Below are 26,998 nucleotides of genomic sequence, written 5' to 3' on the forward strand. Positions count from 1 at the left end.
GTGTTTTTGTTGTTGTTGTTGTTGTTGTTGTTGTTGTTGTTGTTGTTGTTTTATCAGTATAACCTGCCTGCCTAAAACCCTACTGGGAGAAAAAGTAGGATAAAATGTAGCTGCTTTCTAGGACTCATAAGTTTGCCGTCCCTAAACATCACATCTCTTTCCTTTGGTTCCTCATCAAAACAGCGTCCTTTCAGCTTCAAAGAGAAAAGAACCCTACACTTTTCACACTCATTTATCATCATCATAGGTGCCTACTAATCACAGGAGTTCCATTTTACCTCTTCCCTGAGAATCAGTTTTTCTCTAGAAAGCCTATCAGCGGCAACAGTGCAGACTGAGAATGAGATTTCTTGCACACCAGTATAGCCATGTCACCCTCACATCCAGTGCACATTCAGACCCCACACCACTGCCCAGGGGATTGTACGATATCTGTAAATTTACAAGAGCAGTTTCCCATGAGTGAGGCTGCAGATGTCTGTAGGGAGGGCAAAGTTCAATGATGACAATGTCTACTCTACCTCAGCTGGCCCACTGTTGCCTTTAAGTTCTAACCACTTTGTTTCCATACGTCTTCCAAAGTCCAAATGCCAACTTCTCTGGGAAGTGCCCCTGAGCACTCCTCCAGTCTCCCACCACCAAACTGGATCAATGATAAATACAGAATATTCCACATGACCCTGTTATGGTATAGTATTCAACACTGGAACAATTCTGTCTTTAAAGCTCTTCTCCCCGCCTTGCCCCCGCTAGACTCAAATGCCTGAAGGAATATGAACTTTTCACTTTGCATCCTTAACCCCAGCACATAGTAGGTGTTCAGCGGATATATGATAAATGGATGACTGCCCACTGAATGAACTGTTTGCATTTATGCTTCCCTATGCTTGCTCCCACTGTTTCTATCATCTAAAATTCCCCTTCCCTTTCCGTTCCCCTCAAATATGAGAAAAGTTGTTTCCTTACCTGGCAGGAAGTCTTGGTCGTTACTTATATAAACATTTATGTAAAATGTTCTTCTAATTAGTATACTCAATGTGATATCCAGAGTTTCTCAAGTGATATACTCACTTAAATAATAAATACCTTACTAAAATGTCCAGGGATGTTCCCCTAGTTGTTCAGAGCAGCCTTTTATATATTGAGTATTAGTCAACGTGGATCGATGGGACTGAAGAAACTGAACTCAGATTGTGAAGGAATTGGAGTCCAAACCTATGTTTATAAATCGGTTCTTTCAAATGCAAACTCTTTCCCATAGAAATTCTTTAATATATGATGGTTACGGTTCCAGGCTATTCAATAACCTTCTATCCACTCAGAGATAGTATTCATAGAACCAGCCTGAGACGTGTACTCTTAGAGTTAGGGTCAAGAGAGAAAAGAAAAAGAGGAGAATTTCCTCCCTATTTTCCAGCACCCAAGCTCAGAGCACCCAAGGGATTCTAAAGCATTAAGTTTATCCCTTCCTATCTGTTAGTGGCCTTGCATCCAAGCTGAAACAAATATTTACCTCTGCCCTAGTTTTCAGTTATAGAGTTCACCCTGGCTGCTTTTTAATCTTTGAGATTCTTTAACCTTGACATTTCCACTTTTTTCCTAGGCAAAATCCAACTGATCTCAACCAGATGTTAGAACAAATATGTAAATTAATACACATTAAGGCATAAATGACTGCTAGCCCATAAACCTTCCATGAAGCCTTTAATTTTTAATAGGGAATAGTTATTTACCTAAAGAAATTTATACTTCTAAGTTGGTATAATTTCAGCAACTATGATAAAATAAACTGAAAAGTCAGCAAAATGTAGGGAAATCCTTCTGGATGAGGAAGAAACACGTCACATCTCCTTGAGAGCCTAGCCCTAGTTTCCATTATATTTATTCCTTCTTTTCATCTTCTTCTGTTTTAGAAACCAAATACTTCTAAAAGTACCAAGGAGGTTTTTTTTTGTCTGTTTGTTGGGTTTGGTATGATTTTGTTGTTGGTTTTGATTTTTTTATGCAAGACGAGGCCCAGGTTAACACTGAGTGTTTTCTGTAAGATCCTTTCAGGAACAAATATAAATTATTTCATTGGTCCCAAAGAAACTACTCTCAATATGCTATACTCATAGCTTTTAAGTTATATGCTATTTACTCATTCTTTTGTCCTCCGGCACACTGTTCATCAAACATTTATCATCTGTCCCCTGGAATAGTCTGGGGCCTACATTATTCGAAACAGGCCCTGCCCTCAAGCAGCTGATGTACCACTGGAGAACACTGGTCAACAGACCGTTATAGTGTCTGTATCCAGAGTGGCTTAGCAAATGGAACAGCCAGTTGCCTAGACAAGTCAGAAAGGCTCCACAAAGGATGTCACCTTTGCTTGTTTGTGGATGCTAATGAGAGAAGGGGGGAAGAAGTTCCAATTACATAAGGCTGAGTAGAAAAGGAGAAGATAATGAGGATAAAAAGCCAAAACCTTGGGTAAGGAGAATACCTACCTCTCGGGGGAGGCAAAGAGCCATTTAAGAAGCTCATTCTTCCTAGTGTTCTCTCTTAAGATCTGGCTACCTGAGTCTTATCCTTCTCACAGCACCACCTACCCCAAGATGGACACCACCATTAGGTGTATGTGTTCATCCAGCTCTCCTGGAGGCCAAGCACAGCTATCCTGGGCAGACTAGCAGTGTCTTATTCCTGTTCCTCTTCTTGTCCAGGACACCTTGCTACAAGAGAAATGGATGGCCAAGCCCTTCTATGGACCTGCCCCTGGTGTAGCAAGAGGGTCATTACCCAGCACCCCTTTCCTACCCAGACCCCCTCCCCCACCCAGCACCCCTTACCCACCTGTGCCAGATGCTGAGCTTCTACCTCAGAGTGTGCCTGTGCCACATCCTGTGATGTTACACTTGCAGTGTCCTCAGCCTCCCTCCCAAAGGTTTTCTGATGGACTCTGCTAGGGCAGAAGATGTTGATTTTCTAAATCACATAAATAAATAACTTGATTACTTATTATGTAAAATATTGAAGCAAATATTTGCAAAAGTCTTTATGGAGCCCATTACTGAGCATCTGATTCTTCCAAAAATCCTAAAGAACTGCTGCCATCTTAAGCCCCCACAAAAGATATGTTTTATTGATAACCCTGACCTATTCTGCTCATCTGACATTCCTGTTATATGAATGGTTAACCCCAGAGTTCACTCCAGAAATCTCTGGCAAGCACAAAAGTTAGGAGATTCAGTCTCTTTTCCTAGACTGAGCTGGAAGTTAAAGAATAAAGTGGGTATTGACTGTAGTGGCCTGGGAAACCATGGCAAGAATGCTAGTCCACAAAGTTTTGAGCCCTCTCCCTTATCCCTTCCTAAATCAGTTCCCACAATGACCAATTCCTCAGTAACCCAGAGGCAGCTATTCTGACCACTTCAGGGAGGATGCTAATAATGTTTATATTTAAGTAAAGATTATGAAATGTAAGATATGGTTTGAAGAATAAGATACAGATTGTCATACTTCTAAGGTTAAAGACTAATTAATTAGCCTTGCCTACCTCTGAAAAACCTCAAGTCTTCCTGAATAATGAATTTAATTCAGTGTTATTTTCTGAGATTTAGATTATGTTTTTAAAATCAATTTGGAAGCTAGGATTTACTTCTAGAAAAAATGTAAAAGACATAAAGTTTATTTACATAGGATCCCCACTTCCATTTGTCCGGAGGGTGTTTATCACTTCCTAGAAAAGCAATATGTTCTAAAAATTAATTTAAATGTGTAAACTTAGACTCTCTCAGTTCAGTTTTTCTCCAGAAAATATTATTGATTTTTTCCTAAGACTAAAGTTGAGTTACTATATTTATTATTGAAAAATAAAACTGCATGTTTATAACCCAAAGTTAATTTTTTTAATCTTTTCATTTTTATTTTCTCCAGGTGCATTTGGCATAGTGTCTGAGACTGATTAATTAACCCAGGAGATCAAAATGATCCTCAACTCTTCCACTGAAGATGGTATTAAAAGAATCCAAGATGACTGTCCCAAAGCTGGAAGGCATAATTATATATTTGTCATGATCCCTACTTTATACAGTATCATCTTTGTGGTGGGAATATTTGGAAACAGCTTGGTAGTGATTGTCATTTACTTTTACATGAAACTGAAGACTGTGGCCAGTGTTTTTCTTTTGAATTTAGCATTGGCTGACTTGTGCTTTTTACTGACTTTGCCACTATGGGCTGTCTACACTGCTATGGAATACCGCTGGCCCTTTGGCAATTACCTATGTAAGATCGCTTCAGCCAGTGTTAGTTTCAACCTCTATGCCAGTGTGTTTCTACTTACATGTCTAAGCATCGATCGTTACGTGGCTATTGTTCATCCAATGAAGTCCCGCCTTCGGCGCACAATGCTTATGGCAAAAGTCACCTGCATCATTATTTGGCTGCTGGCTGGCTTGGCAAGTTTGCCAACTATAATCCACCGAAATGTGTTTTTCATTGAGAACACCAATATCACAGTTTGTGCTTTCCATTATGAATCCCAAAATTCAACCCTCCCCATTGGACTGGGCCTAACCAAGAACATACTGGGTTTCTTGTTTCCTTTTCTGATCATTCTTACAAGTTATACTCTTATTTGGAAGACCCTAAAGAGGGCTTATGAGATTCAGAAGAACAAGCCAAGAAATGATGATATTTTCAAGATAATTATGGCAATTGTGCTTTTCTTTTTCTTTTCCTGGGTTCCCCACCAAATATTCACTTTTCTGGACGTACTGATTCAGCTGGGCATCATACATGACTGTAAAATTGCAGATATTGTTGACACCGCCATGCCCATCACTATTTGCATAGCTTATTTTAACAATTGCCTGAATCCTCTCTTTTATGGCTTTCTGGGGAAAAAATTTAAAAAATATTTTCTCCAGCTTCTGAAATACATCCCTCCAAAGGCCAAATCCCACTCAAGCCTATCAACAAAAATGAGCACACTTTCCTACCGCCCCTCAGATCATGGAAACGCATCCACCAAGAAGTCTGCTTCATGTGTTGAAGTTGAGTGACACACTTGAAACCTGTGGGTGAAGTAATCTTGTAAAAGAAGAAGCAAGAAAAACATTCCCCTATAGTATATTCCCCTTCACTATCAAATGAGCATTAGCTACTTTTCAGAATTTAAGAAGGTCATTTGGTCTCAGTGAACCTTTCTAAAGCTCTGAACAAAAGCTTTCCTTTCCCCGTGCAACAAAACAAAGCAAACCACATTTTGCCACATTTTACATTAGAAAGATGATGGCCACTCAAAGAATGAGGTCAGAAACTGGATGAATGTGATTGGGAAAATTTTACTGGCAGAAATTCCATCTCCCCAGTCTGCTCTTGTTCTGTTAAGTTTGATTTCCACATAAAGGTATGTGGAATATGTTAAACCTCGAGAGGAGTAACAGGGGATCAGAGCTCAAGATTGCTCTGCCCAATTTCCAAAGGGCAGTAAGCTTTTGTTCCTATTTAGCTATTAGCAACCCTGGCTCACTTGTACCTGCTACTGCACATTCTGTACATAGACTTGCTAAGTAGTAATTGTCAAGTTTCAGAAACTTCTGTGAAATTCAGCTGTCTTACAGATTCACACTGCCAAAACATGCCAGCTATTTGGCTTATTTGTATACAGATATTACCAAAGTCATATATAAAAGCTAAACTATTTGTAAAGGTGTTACTCTGGTCCTAGGTAGTAGTGTCTTCCTAGTCATATCGGTTGTGTTTCATAATCTGAGAAGTATATATATTTTGTGGTAAAAAGATTATATATCATAAAGTATGCCTTACAGTTTTAAAAAATATGTTTTATCTGTATATGTATATCTATATCTCTAAACTGTTGTTACTTGATTAAAATCTGGTAAACATATTTACATTAAAATAAAATAATTTTATTGTAACGTATTTAATCTCCATTACTTAAAATAGATGCTGATTTCTTTTTAAAACAAGACAAATATAACTATGAACACATTTCCATTTAAATTTTAATACAACAGACAGTTTAATACTATTTCTTAAACATTTTATATCCTGCCATTGCAAAGATAAATAATACAATTTATTCCACTGCACAGCATGGAAAAAAATATATCCTTTTGAGTTTTTCAAAATTTTTCATGCAACAAAGAAAAAACCCATTTCTTATGACACTAATATAAGACACTGTTTTACACACAATTTTTTTAATAGAACTTTTCTAATTATATACATGATCATTGTAGGAAATGAAGATATAGTAAAGCATAAAAAATAAGTTACAATTAGTTTTCCTGCTTAAAAATTACCATTTTTAACATTTGGGTGCATTTTCTTCTACTTTTTTTGCATTCATTATAAACACATACATATATGAATTGTATATTTGAGTTAGAATATGTATAGTACTTTGTATACAGACTTTTCACTTGATGTCATAGCATGGTAGCTTGCTACACCCTTAAATATTTTTTCTAAAACATTTTAATAATTGAGTAACATTACAAAATACAGACACATTCTGATATAGTTAGCTAGTCCTAAAATTGGAACATTTAGCTTTTTCTGATTTTTCAAGATCATAAATTGCACTGTGACAAATGTGCAAGTATTTAATCTGATAAATTACTCACAGTACAGTTCTAGAAGCAGTACAACCAAGGACATAGATATGAACATTTTTAATACTCTTAATACATATTGCCAAATATTTTCCAGAAAACTTATAACAATTTATAATACTACCAACTATGTATGAATATATCTCAGCACAGTTCCCGAAGCATGCCATATTTACTAAATTTAATAAGGAAATTTTACTGGAATCCAGTTACTACATCCTATAACAGGGATGCACCTGCCCTAGAGAAAGTACTCTAGCATTCCTGCCTCATTTTTCTCCCTAGAGGCCTCACTGGCTTGGGAGCCCACATGGAGCAGGCTGATGTGATCATCTGACTCAATAAACAGTAGCCAAAAGAAGGGGGGATGTATGAAACAGTCAATGGAAGCTGTGGGCAAGGGGGCGGGCATTCAGAGAGGCGTTGGTGGGCTGGTCAGAATCTCCACAAAACAGCCTATTATATTCACATTGCCAAGGATAGAGAATTTATTTGAGAATAAATGTGGCTACATATGTCTCATATTATTTTCCTTTAACATTATTTTTAATTTCACTAACTCCAAAGTTCTGTTGCTATTTTCACAAAGTATTATGCTTAAAAAATAAATTCTATCTCACTCCAAATTATAGTGTAAACTTATCCTATTTGAATTCCCTCCAAGTCAAACGTATAACTGTTCATTTTTTTAATTCAATACTCATCTTAATCTAAGTTATTACAAGTACTTCAAATTTGCAGAACCATTTGGTAAGTTACAGTTGGTAAGATTTCTGGCAGATAATTGCATTTAGATATCCTTTATGTCATGCATTTATTAGCTGGCATGAATAACATGTTCCAAGCCTCATTTTCATTTAAATTTAATCAAATTATATTGTGATTTTTTTCCCAGTCCCATTTTGTGAAATGGACATTGGTAACTTCAATGATTAATCTTGCTTTTTTCAGTAAGACCAACTTAATATTGAAGTGCAGATTCTACTTACGAAAATGTTAGGACAAGATGCCATAATTTACTCTTCATGGGCATATTCAGAGGTTAGGTGAACTCCTTATTTTTTTGGAATTTTTTTGGAATATTTTGAAAATTTATGCAGAAAGGAATATTTACCATAAGGATACAAGTGCCAAATCATCCCAATATGCATTCCAACAGTAAACATTTCAATCAGCTGCTGTGGGCAGTATGAAAGAGAGCCAAGTAAGCAGTAGCTTGATTGGCAAGCCATGGAAAGGCTCACAGAGATTGGATGCCACAGATTCTCAGTTTTATAAATCTGTATACTGGGCCATTTTTCCCCCAACAGAACATGCCAATCTGGGTAACCAGAGAAGAGAAAACAGATTCAGATAAATCACAAAAGTGAAGTGAGTGAAGAAAACGAGTCCCAGGGAATTTTGGATACTAGTGTGTAAGATGATTTTCCCAAGGGTAAAGAAGAAAGTAAATCAGTAACAGATGAGACTGAGGAGTAAACAGAAGACTGGAGGCAGCCACATACTGCCTCAATGCTCAGGGTGCAATCCTCACAAAAGAGCTAAATGTGGATGTTTAGGTCCCCAGGGCCATGTTGTATCCACTGGACCCAGACTAACCAGAGGAAGATGGGACCTAAATATTAGGGAAGCAAGTTATAAAGAGCAGACAATGTTAAGGGGCAAGATTTGTCCCTTTATGATTTTTATATATTTCAGGTTGCACGTTGGGAGAGAAAAGGTCCTGGAGGCTTTGAAGAGACTGAAAAATTAATGTAAAAGGAACAAGAAAATGGAAGAGATAGAATATCAGAGCTAATGGTTAGAGAGTCAGATTTTCCAAATTTAAAAATTTGATTGAATAGTTAAAATATGACATCTGTAACTACATCCACTATCATCTGATATATTTGTGTAGTGAACACCTGTGGAACTATCTATGCAGTGCCTCTTCATAGGAATTTCCCCACCTCACTCAAGGACAGGACCATCTCAGAATGAGCCATTTTCCTACCTAATCCTATCCCCAGGCCACAGTTAACTGATCCAGGCTTGAAGTAAACCAATCACAGATTTTTTTCCTAAGGATCTTTCAAACAGATACTGATGGATACTTGGCCCTTTCCCAATGCTGGAAGTTGTGAATGTAAGCTTGGAATTTATTAGCAACCAGGACCCAAGTGAGAGTGAAGTTAACAGAAAAGACAAAAAGCCCTGAGATGCTTGAGTCCTTGATTCTACCTGTATCTGATGCCTATGTCATACTTCAGAACCAGCATCCATGTCTCTAATCAAGGAACAGAATATAATGATCTATAGCTGATAGCTACATGTGTTCCTTCCTGCTTGACCAATAAAAACTTGCTCTCTGATGGCCAATAGGCACATGAAAAGATATTCAACATCACTAAGCATGAAAGAAATGCAAATCCAAACCAATGACATATCACCTTACACCATCAGAATGGCTAGAATCAAAAAAATAAGAAATAATAAGTGTAAACAAGGATGTTGAAAAAAGAATCCTCATGTAATATTGGGGGGCAGGTAAATTGATGTAGCCACTAGCGAAAACAGTAGGGAGGCTCCTCCAAAAGTTAAAAATAGAAATACCATATGATCCAGTAATTCAAATACTGGACATTTACCCAAAGAAAACAAAAACACGAATTCAAAAAGATATATGCATCCCTATGTTTATTGCGCGTTACGTACAATAGCCAAACTATGGAAGCAACCCAAGTGTCCACTGATAAATGAATGGATAAATAAAAAAGATGTAAGATATGCATACACATACACACACAGTGTATATACATGTGTGTGTGGGCACACACACACACACACACAATGGAATACTCAGCTGTAAAAAAAAAAGAATCTTGCGATTTGTAACAAAATGTATAAACCTAAAGAGTATTATGCTAAGAGAAATAGAGAAAGACAAATACTATATAATTTCACTTATAGGTAGAATCTAAAATACAACAAATAAACAAACAAACAAACAAAAAGGAAAAACAGACCCATAAATACAGAAAACAAACTGATGGTGGCCAGAGGGGAAGTACGTATGGGGATAGGCAAAATGTGTGAAGGGAAAGGGAATACAGGTTTCCAGTTATGGAATGAATAAGTCATAGGAATAAAAGGTATAGCATAGGGAATATAAAAAAATATATTTTTTACCTTATGTATGGTAAAAAATGGTAAATACACTTGTGAGCATAGCATAACATATGGACCTGTTGAATCACTACATTTGTTGTACACTTGAAACCAAGGTAACATTGTATGTCAACTATACTTCAACTAATAAATAAATAAAATAAAATAAAATTTTAAAAAGATTTTCCTTTTATTAGTGGCCAGCACATCACTCACTGGCCATCTAGTGGGAATGATACCAGTCTAGGTCCCAAAATATCTTGGTCCCTAACTTAATAAGGGTCACATGAACTGTCCTTCTTTCATGTCTCCTTAGAAGAGGGTGAGGACTAGGACATCCAGTGTAGTATGCCTGTTAGAGGGAAGAGGTATGGTGATATGGAAGGATTTGTAGTTGGATGGGACTAAGGGTACTCATAGTACCTACTGTCATAAATTATTTTAAATAGAACTCTCCCCCTGAGTTTTCACACTGATAAAACACTCTTGTGTTGCCTACAGCATTATAATAAATATGATCTAGACCATGAAATGGTAAATATAGAGAGGAAATGAGCACCCGTATCACCTGAGAGTTCCAATACATGATCTGCATGCTGTCTAGGCTCCCCTCTCTCTCTATGACCTGGATGTTCTCTAAACTCTTCAACCCTATGAATACCATATCCTACCCTCCCCAAATCCAATGGGTAAGACCTTCATTCAACAAGCTGACCCTCCATACTTGAGAAATGAAGTAAATAAGGTCCAAAAATACAAATTTTCAGAGTGAGCCAAAATTAAATTACTGCCTCTTTTTTTCATTTTTTAAAAGATTTTATTTATTTATTCATGAGAGACAAAGAGAGGGAGGCGGAAACATAGGCAGAGGGAGAATCAGGCTTCCTGCGAGGAGTCTGATGTGGGACTCGATCCCAGGACCCTGGGATTGCAAGTTGAGCCAAAGGCGAGACACTCAACCACTGAGCCACCAGACAGGTGCCCTACTGTCTTTTTTTTCTTTCAAAAGAATGTTAGAATGAGAGAATTTATCTTTAATGGTATTTAATCTAAATCACCCATTATACAAATTAGCTTTGTAGAATAACCCTTTAAGAATTTAAATACCTGAGATTTGCCCTTCAATCAGTATTATAGGAAAATACTATGTGCACAGAGATGTAAATCTGATGAATAAATGTTAATTTTTTAACTATTTTTTAAGATTTGTTTACTTATTTTAGAGAGAGAGAGAGCACGCATAGGGAGAAGGGCAGAGAGAGAGAGAGGGAGAATCTCAAGCAGATTCCTAGCTGAGCCTAGAGCCTGACATATGGCTCGATCTCACCATCTCATGATTTCACAACCCTGAGATCATGACCTAAGCTGAAATCAAGAGTCTGACCCTTAACTGACTGAGCCACCCAGGAGCCCTTAATTTTGAAACTGTTATAAGCCAGTTTGCTATTATAATTACTCTGCTTCAAATATCAAAATGGTAATGAGTCATATATGTCTCTGAGTCCATTTCTTCATTCTTTCCATGTCTTAATAAGCTTCCTTTGAAAAATTGAACACGATGAAAAATAGTAATCCTGGCTGACCCTCCCAGTGAGTTGGGACATACTTCACAGAACCTCTTTCCAAGCCAGATGAAGTACTACTATGCCAGATCAGCACACACATTTGCTAAATGAAAATTTTCACAAAATAAGCTTTGATTCTGCTAAATGGCAGAGAGAAAGCAGGCTGGGGTTAGCCAACAGAAAGAAGCCTTCATAGAGTTCACCACAGAGAAAAAAAACATCATATCTGCAGACTCCTGAGCAGAGATACTATGCATCAGCTAGCACTGTGTGATGGAGAAGCCCCCAGATCTGGATTTGCTTTGATCTGGCATTCTCCTAGCAGCTATTGTTACAGCCAAGTTTCTAAAGAGTACTGAATGGACACAAAGCAAGGTATGTTAGCCAGAGAATGTAAAGCTGTACCTCAATTTCAATCATTGCAGACATGCACCAAAACAAAAAAGAGAGAGAATAGAGTCCCCAAACACATAATCTGATGCCCTTACAAATAAGTAAATGTGATTTTCATTCATTCATATAACAAGTGGAAGGAAGGAAGGAAGGAAGGAAGGAAGGAAGGAAGGAAGGAAGGAAGGAAGGAAGGAGAAGAGAAGAGAAAAAGAAGAGAAAAGAAAAGGAAAGAGGGAGGGAGGGAAGGATAGAGGAAGGAAGGAAGGAAGGAAGGAAGGAAGGAAGGAAGGAAGGAAGGAAGGACAGACTTTTTCACTAATTATATAATCTTTATGGCCGCTCTTTGAATCCCCCTATCTGTTCCACCTTCTTCCAGAAACAGCCACCTATTTCCATTCGGTGCCCACCACTTCCCATATTTAGTCCAGAGTCTGGTAGAGCTCTACTCCTATTGCCAAAACATCCAATGGGGAATGTGAGAGGACCTAACCAAATCTGCCCATCTGATTGCAATAGAATGGGCACATAACCTAATTGAAACCAATCAAGGTGAATCTCTTGATTTTGAAACAGGCTATCAGATAAAAAGCTTTCTCTTTCTCATACAGACCATAAGTAGATATGAGGAGAAGTTGCAACCATTTGGTCATTCAAAAGGGAGAGGCAAGAATTTCCTAGAGTTTTCACAGGAAGCCTAAGAATAAAGCCAATGTATGAAATCAAGATATGAAAGGCTTGACTAAGTTAGTAAATTGAACACCAATAAAAAATAAATTAAAAAAAAAAAAAAAAGAAATGGAGAGAAACCAAGTCCTTATGACATCATTTTAAAATTGACTTTCTGTGCCAGGAGCTAGCATTACCCTCTAAACTTTTCTTCTCTCTTAAGCCTGTTAATACGTTTTCTGTCAACCAAAATCCAATCCTTAGCAAAATCTAAATTACAGCTGCCATTTATCAAATTCTTACAGGATAGTCACCGAGTTTCCTGTTTATATGCATTATATTATTTAATCCTCACAACAACCAGTTTATCATTCCATTATTATCCAATGAGACAAAAAGAGGCTTAGAGATTTTGTATAATCAGTGCAAGATAACATGACTGGCAACTGCTAGAGATGAAATTTAAACCCAGGCATTTTAATTCCAGAATATGTGCTCTTATTTACTAAACTATGCTGCCTCCCTCCATAAAGGGGGGTGGCATCACAAAATATGAATCATATAGGTACCTTCCAAAATATTGCCCACATCTGCTTATTCAAAATCAGTGTAATATTTTACTTTGTCTTAAACTCATACTTACTGGGTTTCGAGCTATAATTACAATAGTCTTCATCCTTGAAAGTTGGACTCATTAATGGAAAGTACTAATTGACCTTATACGACATAACACTGGATTTTACATTTATTGTAATTTGATTTTGGATGAGCTTATACTGGTTCTAGCAAATAAACAGGCTATGACTGCTAACCATCACAGTAATTAGTTCAGTGCTCTCTGGTCCTTTCTGCATCCAAGATTTTAGATAGCATTTCCTAAATGAAAGGGGGAAGGAAATTCCGAAAATAATTTTCATATCGAATTTTACTTCCTTACAACCTAATGGAATAATGTCCTTTTGGAAAAAACATTGTGGAGAAACTCTATTCTGAGATAGATATCCTTTTTGGGTATACAGCTCAGATTTGGCAATAAATTTATATGAAGAATATACCTCGAATAATGAAAACAAAAGTGTGATTTTATTTATTTGAACTATGCCTAGAAAATGGGAGGATGAAGGTGAAAATCACAGCCATGAGTCCTGAGGACAGTTCTAGGAGCATTATTTAAAAAAAAAAAAAAAAATCACCTCAAAATAGATGGTACTCAAAACAGTGAGAGATAAGAGAGTTGCAACTGATGAGGTAAAACATGCTTACCACCTCACTTTTTGCTTCCAGCTGCAGGACAGATAGAAAGTACTGGTTACATATGAAACATTTCTTAACGTTTTAAAGCAATTCAGCCACAAGCTGAGAGAATGGCCATGACATGATGAAAGTTCCAGCAGCCAAATGAATCAGAAAGTAGTGATGAAACCTATCATGATAGGAAAGTGAGCACAGAGGTAGATGAGTGATTCTCAACTGGGGATGATTTTGTGCTTCAGGGCATATTTGGCAATGTGTGGAAACATTTTTGGTTGTCACAACTTGGGTGAAGAAAGCACTACTGGCTGGCACCCAGTGGGGAGAGATCAGAGATGCTGCTATAATGCACAAAACTGTCCCACAACAAAGGAATCATCTAGTCCAAAATGTCATCAGGGCCAAGTTTGACAACTCTTGGGATCAAGAAGGAAGGGAAGGGCAGGGTGCCTGGGTGGCTCAGTCAGTTAAGCATCTGCCTTTGGCTCAGGTCATGATCTCAGGGTCCTGGGATGGAGCCCGCATTGGACTCCCTGCTCAGCAGGGAGCCTGCTTCTCCCTCTCCCTCTGGCCTTCCCTGCTGCTTGTGTTCTCTCTCACTCACTTGTGCTCTCTCTCTCTCTCAAATAATTAAAATCCTAAAAAAAAAAAATTAAAGAAAAGAAGGAAAAGAAGAGCATTATGCAAGCAGCATGTGTTAGCATCATGCATGGTAGTAAATGAGAAAGTATTTGGTCTTCAATTTTTATGACTCCTCTCTTTTACATGCTTCTCCCCTCTCTTCCCCCTCTCTCTTTTATGTGTTCTCCCTCACCTTCTCAAATTGCACTGCATGTGACTTCATCCAAATAGCCTATTTCATGGAAAAACTGTAATAAAAAGTACAGTGTCAGGGCACCTGGGTGGCTCAGTCGGTTGAGCATCCAACTCAGTTTCAGCACACGTCATGATCTCAGGGTTGTGGGACTGAGCCCCACTCAGTGGGGAGTCTGCTTGAGATAGTCTCTCTCTCTACCCCTCCCCCTGCTGACTCCCTCTCTCTAAAATAAATAAGTAAATCTTTTTAAAGAATGCAGTGTCGTTTCTGAGGCTAAATAGGCAAATCTAAAAGGCTTGCACAAAATGTATATTTTAAATTCACTCATGAATATTGGGAACAAAGACAGCTGGTAGCATGACCTAAAGCCAGTGATTACACCTCCACTTCCACAGGAGACCAAATAAAGGTGTGGGTCCCACTAAGCAGCTAATCCTCAGAGAAGGCACTAAGTGCAGAAATGAAATACGTGGGCATGATGGTGCAGCTGGCAGCTCTACCAGGACACCTTATAGTATTTCTAGCATTTGATGCAATTCAATGAAAAATTTTATTGAACAAAATCAAAGGTATATTTTATTTTTACTCTAGATATTTCCACAGAGTATTTTAGCAGCTTTCAATAAAGATCACATTAAAACAGGGAAATATTGTAGAAATCAGAAATAAGGACCACAGAAAGGAAAAAGCAAAATGACCGACGATGCAGGCTAACAGAAGAGTTGTGACTGAAAAAGATATTAGGTTCTGAACCTCTTGCAGGCAGGATGAAAAGAAGAAAATATTACAGTACTTCCAGTTATTTCTATCAAAGCAACAGCAGGCCAGGTTCCCAAGGAGCAGAATCGTCTTGACACTAGATTCCTTAAGAGAATTTCTCATATAGGATTGTGGATGGAGATAAACAGTCACATGATGGATCATTTTTCATTTAGGACTGATTTTTATAGTGTTGTTTTTGTAATGATTCTATAAAGACCAAGAGCATGACACCACCAATCCAGTAGGTGGTGATGTGAGGGTATCCACTACTGTGGTACAAAAGCAGTGCTTGGCAGGAATAGCAATGCACTTGTGAGGTCAGCGGGGACCTCTGGGTCCACTGAAATCTTAGTAAGATTGACTCAGACTCCCTGAGAAAGCCCAAGATCTCCAAAACTTTCTGCAGAAGTCTGAGAAGTTTACATTTCCATGGTCTCATTCGAGCCATCTGCTTCTCCCAGTTCAGTTTAGAGGTCATCTCACTATTCCATACAGGCTGTAGGATGCCCCCATTCCATGTGATACAGATGTAAAACAGTTCCAACTACACACACACACACACACACACACACACACACACACATTCATAGACATTAAAGGATACTTTTTATTCAAAAAGCCCTCTGGACATTTCTCCCTATATCCCATACAAGTTCCCACCTTCACCCCATCTCATACATCATCCCTTTCTTTCTCCACACTCTCCTCTAATATTAGCATCTCCCTTGGGAAAGCAAATCCAGTTTCTCTTATTTTTTCATATAAAGCAGCCTAGTCATTTACCTCACTATCTCCCCACTGCTGATTATCAACCATATCTGAAGCAGACTAAGCGACTCAGTTTCTCCCCAAAGCAGACTGTCAGAAATGACTCAGTTTCTCCCCGAAGCAGACTGTCAGAATATTTCCTTAGAAAAATTCTAGCACACACATGTAAGATAGAGAATTGTTCAACCCCATTACTGATAGTCTAGTGGTACTCAATATTAGTACTTTCCCAGTAGTGGAAAGCAGAAAAACTCGTCATGGAATAGAGGGATCTCATAATATTATTTATTCAGGATTCATGCCCCATCAATCTTCCTATTTTTCTGCCAATCTGATATATCACTTCCTAGTATTCCTACTTTCCAGAACCTCTTACTGCTTTGTGTATGGATGTGCCCTCAAGATCTGTGTGGATATACTCACTCATGAAGCACACTCATGGGGTTCATCCAATGGATTTTTAGGGGGAACTAGCTTCTCAACTTTTTCCCCCCTTATATCCATTTAGCATATCACTAGGCTTAGTTTCGAACAAGTTCTCATATTCCACAGTTATTTGAAAAATTTAAAACACCATCTTTATTTTAAAATATAAATCATTGTGTTGCTAATGCCTAAATGTACACTTTCTAAGTAATCATATCCATTTACCATAGGTGGGCATAAAAATCATGTTATTATAACCTCACATTTTAAGAAATACTGGGGGCAGGTGATTAATTTTGTTGAAGTTAAAGATTAATTTTTCTTCCCTTTAACTATATGTTCTTTTAGTAACTTTCAGGGCTAATCTCTTACTTACCAAATACCTTACACTTGTATAAATTTTTCTTCCCCTGTCCCTTATCAAGGCAGATTTTAGTTCCATCAAAAAGGGTCTAATAAAGCTGCACATGTTATCAACTTTAGGAAAAGAAATGCCATTGGATATGATCTTCTGCAACCCCTTCATTTCATAGGCAATGACACCATGGCCCTAAAAGGTGAACCTAGACTTCTTGGAGGCTTTCGGCTTTAACACAGGACAATGCCTTACAAGAAATGGGATTTTGAAAATGGAATTCCAACTCTTAAATATGGGACAGAGGGAGAGAAATTTGGAGCAGATGTTTCTAGGACTCCTGAAATCACTCCATAGGTCAACCCTGATAATAGGAAAAGGCAATTAGAGGAAATGACAAGTCACCTCTCAGGGGATCTGGGGAAGGGGAAAAAGAGAAGTTAGCTTTACCAGTCATTAGGAAGGAGAAACCTAGTTACATGAAGAAGCTGCTCAAATAAGCCAAACCCAGCCGAGTAGCAGTTCGTCATTATTTCTTCATAGCGACAACTTCCACATGCCCCAAGGGTTGTGATTCCCAGTTCCTGAGACAGTGAAACTGCAAAGCAAAGGACCTGTGGCAGGAACAATCCAACCCTGCTTCAGGAGTGTTATCTACTCACACTGGAAAGTGAGGACCCAGTTAGTACAGGAAGTCTGAGTACAGCCAAAGTTTGAGCTCAAATCTCCTATTTCCTAGGAGAAATGCTGTCACCTAGGAAGTATTTCCCATATGAGAGAGTTGTACTAAAATGAATCTTGGGGAGCTTCTGCTCAAAATTTGACTTTTGTTACTTTCAACATAATAACTATCTATGAAGTATCATTTAGGCTGCTTGACAATTATAATAGCAGAAACTCAAAACACTAAATGCATTCAAACCAGAAAACACTTCACACCACAAACCAAGGTTACTGCAGCTGCTCCCACCCTGATTCTAGGGTTTCTCTAATCCCATTCCAAGTCATCGAACATCTCTGAAGTGTCTATCACTCTGTCTTTGCCACGTAATGTGGTATTGCTTTGAGGAACAAGCTGGAATTTCTTGCCTGTTAAAATGACAGTGCTTAGACTTCATGTAAATTCTAAGACTCAGTCTGTGCAGCAATGTCTCAGGCAGACTGTCTATTAAAAGATGGAGAGAAAGAGCCATTATATCTCTTTCAGGGTTTTATCTTCTCTCAAATGCATATGGATGCACAGCAAGCCAGCAGCAATACCACATTTCCCTGGTCATTGAATATCCTGCAGTGTACTTCTTAATTAAAACCAGAATCACAAATATGATTGCTTAAGTGCCAAAAACCTGGCCAGCTTAATGGCCAATCAGAGAACTACATAATCATTAAATCCATTTGAACTACTATTTTTTTTTCCTGAGGTGAATACGGTTAAGCTCTAAATATTCTTATTGTTTTCTGTCCAGTGTATTTTTTTCAAATGCGGCTTCTTTTGTCAGCATCATAACTTCCATTTCAATTCTGTCATCAGATTTAACCCTATGTTACAATAGTTTATTATGGTTTTTTGTGTGTGCTTTTTTTTAACTGAGTTTGTAGCAATGCTGGGGATTAAGGAATAATTTGAGTGAATGACACATACAGTGTTGCCTAGTAACACAGGCTGATCTGTACAAAGCCATAAATTGCAAAATTTCATAGCAGCATAAAAACTTTTACTGGCACTTAGGCATATTTTTCCCTGATTGAAGCAGAATTCATGCAACAATTACAACCACATGACAAAAGCTGGTAATGATTAGCCTTCAAGTGCTGCTGTTATTTCCTGACAGTTCCAAAGCTGTTTTTGTTTGTTTCAGGAAAGAAAGCATCAAATTCTTTATGGACTAGCCTCACACACAAGGCAGCACCGAGCCTGTTAATTAGCCGGTGCCAGCATTTTAACTACTGCTCCCAATGAAGAATGGAAGAGTCATATAATGATTTACAATTCTAATTAATTTGTGTCAACCAAAACCAGCTCTAAGTATACCAATACACACTTTAGAGGGCAGCCCTCCACACAGTGGTGCCAACATGCCTGAGATGAGAACTTCATGAAGATCAAAGCTAGAAGCCGGGAAGGTTATTTTCAATTATTGTAACAAATATCTTCAGGAACCATCTTAAGATATCTTCAACATTTAAAGATATTGAAGTACAAAATGACAAAACAAGTTGTTAGAGGGTTCAGGGAAAATTATTATTTTCACAATGAATTCAAGGCAACCTGTTGAGTAATATCCCCTCGCCAGCCCAAAGAAAACACGGGTTTGTGGAAATAATAATTTATCATACCCTGATACACACACACACACACACACACACACACACACAATGAATGAGTATTTCGCTGACTGGATACCGAGTGACTTCTTTTTCTCTGACAAACACATGTTTCTATGAATAGATTCACCAATGTCAAGGGATTCGTACTACAGCTCAAGGAAATTGAGGAATAAATGCTTTGATCCTTTCATAAACTCTTCATTCTTCTAACACTGGCTTGAATAAAAAAACACTTTTGAAACTTTAATAGGTAATGCAGGCACCAAAGAATGCATCATGTAACACATGGGAAGATTGTATGTTCAGGCTTAGTCTTTCCACCAACTTTGTGACTGAGCTTCCTGGTATACATCTGGGTGAATCCTAATTTACTTTCATTCAAGCTCCATAATGTCAAACTTCTAGTCTGATTTCTCAAAATCTCCAAGCCCAACATTGCAACAGTAAAATACTCGCAAAGATTCAGATGCCACCAAAAGAGAGGAATAAGATGGCACTGAGAGCAAAGGCAGACAACGAAATAAACTAAATAGACAATAAAACAACAAGAAAAAAAAAACAGATAAGGGTATCCATCTAATCCAGAGATTGCAGACCGAAGAGAGTTCATCCACACACCATAGACTTGGAATGCAAGGAAAATAGTCCAGAAGTACAAAAAGCCCACTACTTAGTGACCGTGGGACCTTGAGAAAGCTGTTTAATCTCCTGGAGTTCCAGTTTCTTCCTCCACAAAATTAGGGGATTGAATTAGATGAGCTCTAAAGTCACTAACAGGAGTGCCTGGATGGCTCAGCCAGTTGGATGTCTGCCTTCAGCTCAGGTCATGATTCCAGGGTCCTGAGACCACATTCCAAGTTGGGCTCCCTGCTCTGTGGGGAGTCATCGTCTCCCTCTACCCATCCCCTCTGCTCATTCTCTCTCTCTCATAAATAAGTAAAATCCTTAAAAAAATAATAATAAAGTATCTAACAGCTCGGAGATCCCATAGGTAAATCCTTCCACTGATCTATAAGAAAGTCTCCAAGGCTTCCCAGTCTCTGATTCTACAATGAGCAACAACAAAGAAACCAGCAGACAGGCAGAGCTGAGAAACTAAAATTATGCATAAGCCACAATGGCCAAGGTGTGATTCGCTTTCCAAACATACAACTGCACATTACAAAAATGAGACCTGAAAAAAAAAATGAGACCTGTGTAATTACCTAGCATGCCCAGAGCAGAGTGGACACTTAGCAAAAATGACCCCCCACTGTTACCCCTCTTATATACACGCAAACCTCCAAACAAGTTTTGCTGTTGGCCTCCCTATATGGAGTGAGTGTCTGTGATTGTGAGTGTGAATTAAAAAGATTAAAAATAACAAATCTTAAAAACTTACTTAGCAAGTGGCAACACATTGTCTGGATTATGTATAGACTGAGTAACAATTTAGTCACTAGTTTCTGATTAAATTTTAACACCGATTCATTTCTTTTGAAAATAAGTCGACATTCATCAAATAAATCCTAAGCGAAACATGTTCTCTATACTGTGTTAGAAAGCAAAAGAAACACCAAATTCTTGAATGATCAGTAAATGAATTAAATGGATTATGAATATTTTTTGTTTCATTAAAACTAATAATTCATTCTGAAAAGCAGCTACGGAACATGGATTCAACACTCTGCTGAAGCTAAGAAAAGCATAATGAGAATAACAACCTCTGAGCATCTTTCTACAATTAGTCCAAGAGAAAACAAATAGATTTAACAAACTGCTACTCACTTATTTTTGGTCAGAATGAAATAAAGCATATAGATTCCCTGAAATATACTCTAAAATATATTACTTGAAATTTCTCAAGATTTCTTAAAGATGAATATAGTATAATTTTCAATAACTAAGGTAAACATTCTAAACTACATGACTCATCAGAGCCATGCATAATTTTGTAGTTTGATAAATTAACCAGCATGACCAAAGTATTTTAGACACTGCATTACACAAATGAAATGCACTTTTATTTAAAGTCTCTGGCCCAAATTGACAGGTAGAAAATTTGTGAATCTGCCAAAAGGACATAGTCTATTCCTTAACCTCACAACTTAGGAGTAAGGTCTATGTAACCAAAATTGGGGGACTTTAGGTTCTTAACCAATTAAAGGGAAAGTTCCAAATTAATTTTTTGTCTTCTCTACAATGTTATTTCATTTTCCAAGGAATGCAGTCGTGATGCTTTTTATTACGCTTGAAAGAGCTTAGTGTTCTTTTAGGGCTCTCCCCATTTTTATGAATGATGTTGGACACACAAATTGCCTGATATAGGAGATCTGAAGCGTCAAAAAGGACCAGGTTTCTTAAATGTATACTTTAAATCAGAAAAGCATTCAAATAACGTACTTCTCTCAGAAGAGCACATTAAAAGTGCTCTACCTTTTAAATAAGGTGCGACAGAGAGGATCATTATCACCATTTATTTTAGAAATTGTAATGGGAGCACCATTAAAATGTAACATAATGAAGGGGAGAGGATAAAATATGAGTTTTGTTTTATTTTGTTCTTTCCTTTTACTTAAAATAGTGGCTTCCTAAAATCTCATGGAAGACTGAAAAGTAGTTTTCAACTCGAGACACAGAAAGTTAAAGGGGTCAAAGTTCATCGCATCTATTTTCAATTATTAAGACATACAGTCCTCAAGCAGCCAGAGTCAGCCAGAATTGTCTGAGACCTAGGGATCATGATGAAAATATCTTATAGTAAAATGTATTCCCCATAGGTTTAAATGCAAAATGAGAACCCAACTTTTTATTACTCGTTAAATGAAATGTGCAGTCTTTTTCCCCTTTTAAGGTCAAGTATGCAGTATTTTGGAAAACAAACCATAAAAACATGATTAGAGAGAACAGAGGAAGTCATTATTTTCTTCAGTCATAAAGAATGCAGCATCATTCTATCAATCTAATGTATCTTTGTAACGGCAGTGGCAGCATGTGGCAGTGCTTAAATTGCAAATACAGTATTTAAGAAAAAGCTTAAATTAAAAGAGCACCAAGATGAGCCAGAAAAATATCCACATGGATTAGATGATTTTTATAAATTCCATGTCCTTCCTAAAGACCCACTTAACATTGTATATTGCCATATTCTCTACCTACACGGAAATAATGCATTCAACAGGCCCCAAATCATAAAGTAAATCCAAATGTACATAGTTGAAGGCTAATGGAGAGAAAGTCCAAGTTGTGATATATGGTATAAGAAACCAAAATATCTGTGAAATCAGTGTAGAAAATGCTGACTCTGCATTGATAAATGTACATAACATCTCTCAGTTTAGTTTGGTCTCCTGGAAAGATTTATAACAAAATCCAAAGATAGCAGGATGCACCCTCTCAGTGTTACCATCAGGACAGACTTCTTGCAAAAGCTTATCACAAAGACAAATATTTCAGAGTGTGTGGCTTCTACAAAGCACAGCTTCATTGTTGAGGCAGTTCCAATGCAGTGTCAGTTTTGCAACAACAGCTGCTAGCTATCTGTCATATTTAGGGCAGTTATGCTTTTGAGATACTCTGCTAGAGGCAGCTGGATCAACTTGAAACCAATTTGAAAAACATGTTTAGGAAAGTAAAGGAAATGACCTGTAACTTTATAAACACACCATATCGTACATGAGATTCTCACCAATCTAGCTCTATCAAGTCAGCTTATCTAAGAGGGGATGAATTTTTAAGCCACCATTCAGGCTCAGGATTTCATGTTTCAGGACTTAGTGATGGCTTCCATTTCCAATCTATCTTCTTTCAGATGATGTATAACATTTTGTGCCGGCCCTGGTTCTCATAAAATAAAAGAACAAGACGCTAAATCCTACCAACAGCTTCACCATCTACAGTGCATAACAAGCAAAATTATTCTGACTGAAGAAGAGCATAAAACAATTTAGAGATTCTGCAAAATCCATAGGAAAGGACTTTTTGTTTTCTTGGTCGGTTGGTTGGGGCTTTTTTATTTTGTTTTTTGGGGTTTTTTGTAAAGAGTGGAGATGTTGTCTCATGTACTAACATGAATTAAGAAAGTTGCTTCTGCCCAGGCCAGTTTGTTTCTCACCCCAATGGTTTGTTATGAACAAGATAAATAGCCTGCCTAAGAAATAAAACTGACCTCATGGACAAGCTAAGGAAATGTCAGGCCCCACTTGTTACTGAAAACTCAGCAGAAACCTACACAGACCCAGAATAACTGGAAGGAAGCCAATGGTGCAAGCACCAAATAAACTGAAGATTCTCCTTTAGGCTTCAGTTTATTTTTTCTACAAATCTCCATAGTAAGACCCAGGATTTGGCTAGTCACTGGTAAGTAACAATGTTGAGCCCATTAAAAAAAAGGCACTTACAAAAAATCAAGATTTCTTATTCTAAAAGTGGTTTTTTCCTTATACTCTTAAGCTAAATGTTCACCAGACTCAAAGTTGGTGGCCAGACTGGAACATTTATGTCTTCAGTCTTTTAAACAAAATGCTCCTTTCTATTCAGCAGTTTAGAATTAGTAACAGTAAGATTGCTCTCACCTCCAAGCAAATTAAGAAGATAATGGTGCCAGCTTTTCCTTTGAGCCATTCTTGGCTCACAGATCAGAAATCCATTTCTAAGGGCATGTGGGTGGCTCAGTGGTTTAGTGTTGCCTTCCGCTCAGGGCATGATCCCAGGGTCCTGGGATGGAGTTCCACATCCGACCCCCCGCAAGGAGGCTGCTTCTCCCTCTGCCTATGTCTCTGCCTCTCTCTGTCTCTCATGAATAAATAAATAAAATCTTAAAAAAAAAAAGAAATCCATTTCTAAGGGGAGATGCAAAAGAGTAGATAGGACACCAGCTAAGGTATCTGGGTACACAAAAATGCAGATTTGCCCAAGTGGAGAAAGAGTCTGCAAGCCCACCCACATCTTGAGCCATGGCTCAGCATTTGCATTTAGCAAAGCAATTAAGAGCTGAAATAGTCACATAGATGAGTCAGTCTTGGTAACAATATTGTGCAGTGTGTGAATCAGAGCTTTCATTTGTGTGAGATCATACTCCAACATACAAAATCTTGGTAGGTTCAGCAGACAACACTAGTATGCTGTGCATTTCGTTGGTTTAAATATTGTTTTCACATGTTCTAAGTGCTGCTGGAATCTGATTCCTTTTGATAATTTGATATTGCACTTAAATAAAATGTACCTTCATGAGCCTGGTTCGATGTGCTGGGCAACTGATAAATATGAGCAAAGCTGAAGGTTGATGAAAAGAAAGATCTGAGAATGTCAACTCCTTCTCTCTGTCATTCTTAATGACAAAGTAAAGTTAAACTCACAATAAGACATGAATGTAACATTCATTCAACAAATATTTTTGAGGGATACTGGAGGCTCAGTGGTTTAGCGCCACCTTCAGCCCAGGGCATGATCCTGGCATCCCAGGATCGAATCCCACATCAGGTTCCCTGCATGGAGCCTGCTTCTCTCTCTGCCTATGTCTCTGTCTCTCCCTCCCCACCCCATGAATAAATAAATAAAATCTTTAATTAAAAAAAAAAAAACAAATATTTTTGAGCACCTAACACTCCTAAATTGTTGGATATACAACAATTAAACATTAAAATAAACAACCTCTGCTTAACAGAAATAGCTTTCTACAAGAAGTAAGAAGATAATGAATGGGACAGACAAGTAAAATAAGTAGAATATAAGTAAATAAATAAGATACATAGAACACACAGGTGGGAAGTACTATGGAAAAAAGTGGGCAAAAAGTTAGCGATTGCCAGTGTTAGGGGTGAGGCAGGGATTCTGTTGCAAATTGGGTAGTATCAGGGAAGACCTCATTGTGATAGCGACCTTGAACAAAGATAATGAGAAGTCAACCAGTGTAATATCCCGGAGAAAAGCATTCTAGGCAGAAAGAAAGGCAAATGCAAAGTGGGGAGGATATGCAAATTTTGCAGTGATTATGTAGGTTATTATAAGGTTTTTATTCTGAGTAACATCACAGTAGAATTTCTAGAATTTTTCTAGATTCCTTCTGAAACAAGGAGAGATACACTTCTACACAAATATGAAAAATCCTATATATATAAGTACTTAAGTATACTTGTCTGTTATCTTCATAGAATATTAAAGGACAGTGGCAAGTTTGGGATGGGTCTGATCTAAAACTCGCTGATTTTTAAGTCAGAGAAAGAGAGGCCCTGAGGGATCAAATGGTTTCTCAATGTCATACCCTTATCTGGGTGGCAGAGCCAAGGTCAGAACTCCAGGGCTCCTCACTCTGGAATCTTTTCTTACTTGAATTAATCATAGTAAAGGCTCTGGATTCCTTCAGAATTAGGGCAGGAAATCATTGGAGCATTTTAGGAAGAAGCATTCACGATCAGCTTTACCTTTGTAAAGGCTCACTCTGGCAACTATGTAATGAATAAACATTAGGGAGGGCACGGGTACACACAGAGAGACCAGTTAGGAAGCTGCGGAGGTGTCCTCTACACCTCGGAAAATATTTTCAAGTCAATAAATGAACATAGATAAGTGGTTCACAAGACATCAAATATTATTTCTTTAAAATTATTTCCTTAGTATATATGTTTCCTAAAAAGTGCCTGGCACTTTGCATATACATTTGGAAGAGTTGGAAATACCACAGGAATAATAAAAATACAGCCCCTGGGGATTTGCACTTCTGGGAAGATGGAGTAGAGGTACTTTTCCCTATTCCTCCCACTGAGTACAACTAAAACCATGGTCATTATATAGAAGATAAAAACAAGAAGACTCTGAAAGATGGAGAGAAGCCAGCAGACTAGATAGGGGCTTCAGGACTCTACAAAAGACATGATGCTGAGTTCCTGGGGGTTTTATCTGAAGTTGAAGTTGACTGATATGACAATGCAGAAACATCAACAGGCACAGACAAAAATTAGCCCCATCCAAAACTTGCTCTAACCAGAGGACTAGGAAAACGGCAGCCTAGAAAGAAGAACACTTTTAGATAATAACTGCTCTACTCCAGATAAATACCACAGAAAAAATGTGGCCTCACTCCCACCCACAGCAGGCAAAGGTTAAGTACAGAGCCTAGACTTCCACCTGATGAGGAACCTCAACAGCCCTGCACTCAGTGAGAGTCAAGTAGTGAGCTGGGACTTTCACCTCCCCTGGCCAGAAACCAGGTCCTCCCCTAATGTCAGTAAAGACCACTGGGAAGCTTGGATTTCTACCCTCTCCTCTCAGTAGAGACCACATGGTAAGCCAGAACTTCCACCCTCCCTGCAGTAAGGTTAGAGCCCCCCAGCCCCAGGCAGGTGTCAGAAGAGGCTAAGTGGGAAACTTGAACTTCTAACTCCCTCTGGCAGCAATGAAGTAGCACTGTGACTTCCCCGGACACAGCAGACTCAGAGAAAGCCAGATAAACCAGAAGGCTTAAGTAAAATCCACAGCCTCACAATATAATGTCCAGGTTCCAGCAAAAATCACTTATCACACCAAGAACCAGGAAATTTGAAATTGAATGAAAAAGGAAATCAATAGCTGCCAACATTGAGATGATAAAGATGTTAGAATTATCTGGCATAGAAATGTTTCAATGAGCAATTGTGAACACTCTTAAAACAAATTTTTTAAAAAGTAAAAGCCTCAATAAGGGGAGAAAGTCTCAGCAAACGAACAGATGATACACACACAAAAAAAAAAAAAAAAAAGGAAATTTTAGAAGTGGAAAATAACCAAAATAAAAATCTCAGTGGATAATCTCAACAGCAAAATGGAGGGGGCATAGGAAAGAATCAGAGAAATGAAAGAACAATAGAACTTACCCAACATGAAAAAGTGAGAAAACAGATGGTAAAAAAAAAAAAAAAAAAAAGGTAAATAAATAGAG

General features: G+C 37.9%; 1 protein-coding gene and 1 long non-coding RNA gene across 4 annotated transcripts in view; one reads left to right on the plus strand and one right to left on the minus strand.

Annotated features, from left to right (window-relative positions):
- Nucleotides 1-5,927, plus strand: part of AGTR1 (angiotensin II receptor type 1) — a 47,518-nt gene extending 41,591 nt beyond the window's left edge. For both annotated transcript variants that reach the window (XM_038571160.1, XM_038571159.1), the window contains one exon: nt 3,919-5,927. In XM_038571160.1, the coding sequence (XP_038427088.1) occupies nt 3,969-5,048 (1,080 nt within the window). In that variant the 5' untranslated portion in view covers nt 3,919-3,968 and the 3' untranslated portion in view covers nt 5,049-5,927. The remainder of the gene's footprint in view (nt 1-3,918) is intronic.
- The window catches only part of LOC119865416, a 204,987-nt gene that overhangs the window by 56,111 nt on the left and 121,878 nt on the right, over nt 1-26,998 (minus strand). The window lies entirely within an intron of this gene.

Source organism: Canis lupus, chromosome 23, assembly GCF_011100685.1.
Source record: "Canis lupus familiaris isolate Mischka breed German Shepherd chromosome 23, alternate assembly UU_Cfam_GSD_1.0, whole genome shotgun sequence".
NCBI lineage: Eukaryota > Metazoa > Chordata > Mammalia > Carnivora > Canidae > Canis > Canis lupus.